At 42.9% G+C, this 6,740-nt stretch overlaps 1 protein-coding gene across 1 annotated transcript; it reads left to right on the top strand.

Moving 5' to 3' along the window:
- Positions 1–298: 298 nt before the first annotated feature.
- Positions 299–4,839, top strand: LOC311492230 (uncharacterized protein). Its single transcript, XM_084550450.1, has 3 exons — positions 299–750; positions 1,615–2,314; positions 4,754–4,839. Exons 1-3 carry the CDS (start codon positions 716–718, stop codon positions 4,763–4,765), a joined length of 747 nt encoding a protein of 248 aa, XP_084406576.1. The 5' UTR covers positions 299–715; the 3' UTR covers positions 4,766–4,839.
- Positions 4,840–6,740: the final 1,901 nt, after the last annotated feature.

The raw sequence follows: 6,740 nt of genomic DNA, 5'->3' as shown, positions 1-6,740 counted from the left end.
AAAAGTGAAGTGTGTTGACATCCTTATTGTTCTTAGTCATGCAGACAAAAAGTCGTGGGCTGTTTCTTTTATAAAGGCTTGAATTAAGCAATGTCAGAGAGATTTCATAGTGACTCCAGTGTTTAGTTGGTTAGTCAGATGTCACATTGTTTGGAAGAAATTACTAAGGTGTGTTATGGTGATCACACCCTAGTTATTGTGGAAACGGCTGCCCTAAAACAACAACCAAAATAACGTCAGCACATGTGGGTTGCTACATAATCTGAATCAGAGGCAATAGGCTGTGAAAAGCCAATTACTTATTGATTTGATATCAGTTGAAATTAGAAGTTCTTCCAAAGGAGTTTCTTGATCAGTAACTGAATGTGCGCAAGGCACTTTTACAACCCATCCCTGCCGTAAATTCTTCCACAGTAAGATCCTTCTTTGGCACGGTGTTGCACGTACACGTCTAAACTGATGTCGGTGTTGCAAACGAAAAAACCCTCGGGCACAGATTCTCCGGCACCGTGAGTCAGCAGCAGTCTGTAGTTCCTTCAGAGACGTGATGGCATTTGTTAACTGAGGCAGTTGAGCTTAAGCAACGGTAGCAGTGATAAAGCCGGGTGAGAAGAAGGGACTCCTCACAAACTTTCGCGTTACAGCCAGGCAAGGATGAGGGGATAACATGGTAAAAAATAAAAAAGTTCGGGCCAAATTCAGGTGAAACGAGACGATGACCTCCAGCCTGAACTTTCTGCCTTTACACAGGTGAGTGCCACACAGACCAGATTCAATGCTCCATTAGGATTCCTTCAGATAAGAACAAATTCATAAGAACAAAAGGTGTTAAATTATGTGTAATATCTAAATTGTTTCAGACAACATCTTCCCGCCAAGAGACCACTTTACTCAAACTCTTGCCGGCCTTCGCCGCTTACCAATTGTTCTTAGAATATATTTTAAGATTTTATTGCTTGTTTTTAAAGTAATACACATCCTGCCATCCACTTACGCTTTTAATCGCCTTACGCTTTACAAGCACCTATTGCTTTTTTGAGATCCTCAGGCAGGAACTTCCTGACTGTTTCTTAGTCGGGTCTTGTGATCAGTGGTCACTGAGCCGTTTCCGTCTGAGCCCATGAAGTGTCCTGGCAGAGGATCTAAGGCTAGTCAGTATCTTTTAAAACTGTACTGATGACTTTATTTTATCATAAGGCCTACTTTTAATTGATTACACCAATTTGTTGAGGTCTCGTTATTTTTGAAAGGTGCCATATAAGTAAAGTGATGTCCTTTTAAACAATTTTCTTGAAGGGTTAATAAAGTATTCTGATTCTACATCCATTAAATGTTACACATATATCATCTCACTTAAAATTGTATATTCTGATTGAGATGAGAATTTGTTGTCATAGTGTGCAGTACGCTGATGATGATATCCTTTATTTTGCAAAGTTACTTCTATTTTCAGTCGATTAGTTCGGTTGAACCTCAGCCATAAATGTTGGTCGTAAAACCGAAGAGCGTCTTAGAGGTAAAGGGTGTGAAGATTTATGGAAGAGATAAACCGCAAGTGTGAAGGGACGGGCAGATAATAAACTGAGCTAACCGCCAAGTGTTAACTCTCTGCAGATTGCATCAAGTTTTAAAGTCAGTCTGGGAGAGCAGCTCTCAGTGCTGGCCAGGTTCGGTCACGGAAGGAGTGCTTTCCAGAGGATGGCTGCGCCGGTTCTTGCTGCTGAAGCTGGTGACAGTGCTGCTGTTTCCCCATGGGGCGGGCTTCCCCCTGCTTGTAGGCTGTGTGTTCAGCCTGCGGGCTCTGCTGCTGCTGCACTCCCCTCACATCTCCACCAAGCCCTCCACTGTTCTCCTGGGACAGCTGGCTCTGACAGATATTCTTGTCCTCCTGCAATGGGCGCTTCGGCTGGGAGCAACACTGGCCCGGTGGATGGAGGAGGCGGGCTACGAGGAGGGACGATCACTTTGGCGCAGGGAAGCTGTGAGCATGCTCTGCCAGCAGCTGCTTGACGCTCACCACCTGGCCTCTCTGCTCCTGCTTGGTCTGCTGGGACTGGAGGCCACGCTGGTGTCACGCTGGCCTCAGCAGACTCGGAGATTCAGGACTTCACACTGGACACAGCTCAGCTGCGGTCTGATCTGGATACTTGTGCTGCTAGAACTCGTGTCTTTGCTGCACTCAAGACTCCTGCAGGATTTCAGACCTCAAACTCACCCTCCAACGCTGCAAAATGCTCAGACTTCCTCTCTGGGCTTGGTGCTTCCTCCCTCCCTGCCTGCTCTCTCAGTCTTCCTGAGGAGAACATTATGGCTGGTGAATTCATGGCTGCATTATGCTGTTTTCAATAGTAAACCACACAGGAAGAATACCTTATTTCATTAAAAGTCTGTAAAAGAACATGCAACTATACTGTATATATTCTATATTTTATAATATTTTTATTTATTAAATAATAAATTATATGTTGATGCTCTATCAGGATAAGATGTATTTGTGTTGGCTTTAAATACAGAGACAATAACTTCAGCTAAACAGCAAATACATCACACAAACTGACCATCTAATACTGAGTTGACACTGAGGTTATGTGCGGTTTATGTTTGTGCGTCAGTTTGATGCTGTAGCTATGGTGACAGCCCATACAATAAACAGAACCTAATGTCATAGCCTGATGTGCACTTCCCCAGAAATATAACTATGCGTCATGTCGATGCAGAGCGCAAGAGCTGTGATTGGTCCGCTTGGTAGTAGCCTGTTTCCACTTGAGTATTTCCAGCTGCTTCTCCATCTCCGCAATTTTCAAATTGATTGTTTGATCAGGCGGCACAGTGGTTAGCACTGACGCCTCACAGCAAGAAGGTTTCCGGGTTCTAACCCAGGCCGACTGGGGCCTTGCTGTGTGAAGTTTGCATGTTCTCCCTGTGTCTGTGTGAATTCTCTCCAGGTACTCCAACTTCCTCCCACCGTCCAAAGACATGCTCATTAGGTTAACTGGTGATTCTAAATTGGCCATAGGTGTGCATGTGAGTGTGAATGGTTGTCTGTCTCTCTGTGTTAGTCCTGTGATAGACTGGCGACCTGTCCAGGGTCTCCTCCACCTCTCGCCCGATGACAGCTGGGATAGGCCCCCCATGACCCTTCACAGGACTAGCGGTCACAGAAGATGAATCAATGTTTTGGTTCAAAAAAGATGGAACACAATGAGGAAAGACAGACTGAGGAAGTTCAAAGGTACATGTCGTCTTCTACGAAATTTCAGCCAAAGTTTCAGTGGCCAATGTTGAAAGTGAAGCAGGAAGTAGAAACAAAAATGAACCTGGATGACAAAAAAGACACAGCCCCGACAAACGGTTGGGTGGTGTTGTTAAAGAGCGAGCCAGACCGACGAGCGCACAAGTATACAGTAAATGGCTCGCACCGGTGTTGACTATGTGCAAAGGTTACGCCGTCTAGTCCCATCCCGCAGTAATGGCACTTTAGTGTAACAGCAGCATACATACAAATAAGACACTTTATATAATAAAGTGTGCTACAAGTAGCTGACATCAAGAGCTACTGGTCACATCACATCGAGCAGGAAAAAACCTCTGAATGAATGAACTGAATGAAGAAAGGCCGCTTTTTGTTCTTCATCAACTTCTCATTTGTAAAAGTAAGATTATGCATACATGTGCAGATTGAAGGGAACATCCCAGGAAAGGTGTCCTCATCTTAAAATGATGTAAGATTAAGCATTAGTTAAATGAATGTTTTACAGTGTTAATTTTCTCCCGAAATATCGGCGGACAGATTGTAATTTCCTTTTCCCAACATTCACCTGTACCTTCCTGGTTTATATCTGTGTAAAAACCCCATAACACCACAGCCAAATAACCAGGACATCTGTATCCGTGATGTTTCACTGGAACACTAACCCTACACCTTTCCACTGTAAACCAGTTAAATTTTCTAGAGACGCCTTCTCTCCTTTTTGAGAGGCTTATAAAATAGGCTGATCTCACATTTTAATATCGAGGACTGGCCATCTGCTTCAGTTTGTAAACATGCTCTCACCCGGCTGTCCCTGCAATATTTAATGTGGCAGGCAGCCCAGGAAATGGTGTTAAGAAAACACACCTATGATGGATGAAAGGTGTCATGTTGAATAACACCCAGTAGCACGTTAAGACTAATAATTTATAATGCCTCTCCCCACAGTGTCTAAAGTCTATTTGACCAACAGCTTGCAGATGCCCCTGTTTACATTTTCCTGCAGCACATAAGTTGTACAGCAAAACTGATAGCACGAAATTCAAACTGATATGGCTTATGGCTTGTTTTCTGAGTGGAAGTGGCCTCATGTAATTAGTTTAATCTCCTCGAACCGCCCAGTCACTCATCTTGGTACTACTCTGTGGGTGGGAAATGATTTTGTGTTTATGCCAGTCAAACATGGATCAAAGTGATAAGGGAAATGCCAGAAACGCGCTGCGGCCTTACGTAGATATCAGTCGTCTACAGTCGTCCTTCCATTACACAAGTTTCTCTGCAGAGACGTGGAAGAGTTGACACAGATGCCACAGTCACTGCTGAGAAACATCTGCTCTGACATTGAGTTAAAAGATAAGATCACAGAGGAGAATACCTCCACGCACAGACACGTTGCTGACGCATGGTATAGTTTTAAGGGTCAGGTCATTTTATTCTTGCAGTGCGAGTTGTAGCCAGCAGACGGAAGCACTGAGCAGCTGATTTATTTATTTTATTTTACAGGTCCTGCCGTAAGGAGCTCTTGATAAATGGCTCAAGATCTGGATGAAGTGAGCTAATTAAAAGGACTCCTGTAGCTGCAACTTCAAGTGTTCCTGGAACTAATCAGTTAAAGCTGAAAAGCGGAGAACAACAGACTGAAGAGGGGTGAGGTAACACTTGGTGGTCGCTTCCTTCCCATGATTCTCTCCATTTGGCACAGTTGGCCCTCGTACTCAAGCACCTCGACTGTCACTCAGAGGCAAACAATACGGGAGGAGGTCAAACTTTTATAAATAACAACAAGCCCTGTTTGTGCTCTTCAACAGGTCAGGGTTCACATGTGTCGTTGCAGACTGGAAAATACAAGAAGAGGAGAGGCTTGAATTTAGAAATATGTGTCAGAAACTAATGAATTAAAAATATATGACGGCAGCAAAACATTTTATTGAAAAAAAAAAAAATTGTCACTGAATGAAACACAATCCAGGTTTTGTTCCACAAATGTCCCCTTGCTTTAGCGTGCGGTGCAACAGCACCCCCTATTGGACTGTCAGGGAACACCATCCACATCAGTTGAAGGTTAACTGTAAAGTCGTGGTAAAACCTCTTCTATTATATAGTCTGTGGGTTTAACGCGAGTTTTCTTCTGGTCAGTTTCATATACACACACTCCATCCTTTATAACACAGGTGCCACATTAACAGGTGGCATTAAAAATACAAAGACCCAGAAAATGAAACAGCTTTAAAATTATTTACACATGTGTGTTTTTTTTCTACAGTACAAACACACAGTATGTCAATTGTCAATGTTCCCACTTCGTTTCTTTATAAATAACACCATAATATGAAAGAAAACATATGAAAGCCTTTGCACAGCAATCTGAGCAATTTTTCTTTGTAAACAAATTCAACTCTACAGGGCTCAGATTACCATTACCAGCGTCCATCACAGCGCAAAGTCTGCCCAAACAATCCGATTGACCTGGCAAATCTCTACCTGAGCATAATCAGTTCCCTCCAGATCAAACTTTCCACCCCTACATTTTGTGGGCGAGGAAATTTGACCTGGCTTCCAAACTACAGACAGGCTATCTAAAACTGTTCTTTAAGAGAAATGCTAATGTCAGCACAAGCACAATAAACAAGCGCTGCTTTCTAATGGGGGCTTGTTTATTTCTATGTTAAAAAAATAAAATAAAATAAATAACCAGCCCCCCCCCCTGTGGTAGTCATGGCAGGTCAGAGTTCACTAGTTGTGACATGTTTGTTGATGTTTTCTGAAATGGTGGAGGCATTTAGGAAGTTAATACCTTTAGTTGTATGTTGTTTTCTTTGTAATTTTAAATCATGTTTGAAGAAAATGTTGATATTCCAAATAGTCTTCTTTTGTCATACTTTTGCATTTCCTACATAGAGTTACCTGGTTGTCAGCGTGCTAGCTGTTGTGGTCTCGGTTGCTCCTGCACGCCAACAATTACCATCAGCGGTGTTCTCATGGCTTTCGGCTGATGGTAACTCTTAGTGTACACACTCTCTGTAGTTCTATTTTAATCTAATGACCTCAAGTCGGTATAAGGTTGGCTGTGTTCATATTCTCAGCTTAGCCTGTTAGATAATTTGGTATTCAGCACGAAACTACAAAGTACATCTAAGACAGATGAGAACGTAATCTGCTTTTCAGACACTTGACCATAAACTGAACTACTGGACAAACTGAAGTGCTGATTTGAGATGGAAGCTTAAGGGTCAGAGTTATAGCGAAAGTCATTTGGATTCTGTGTAACATATTTTAGTCTGCATAGACTGGCATGGCAAAACACGTTTGACTCAAGTTTTTGCAAATGCATTGGCAACATACAGGGCCTCATTTAAGACAGTGACGTTATGGCTTGTGCATTTTTTCACATTACGTGCAAAGAAAAATCTGTAACTGCTTGTCCTAGAGCAGAGGTGTCAAACATACGGCCCAGGGGCCAAAACTGGCTCGCCAAATGGCCCAATCTGGC

Source organism: Chelon labrosus (assembly GCF_963514085.1).
Source record: "Chelon labrosus genome assembly, chromosome: 8".
In the NCBI taxonomy this organism is placed as follows: domain Eukaryota; kingdom Metazoa; phylum Chordata; class Actinopteri; order Mugiliformes; family Mugilidae; genus Chelon; species Chelon labrosus.
The sequence above is the reverse complement of the archived record's forward strand: the minus strand, read 5'-3'. Positions and strand labels throughout refer to the sequence as shown.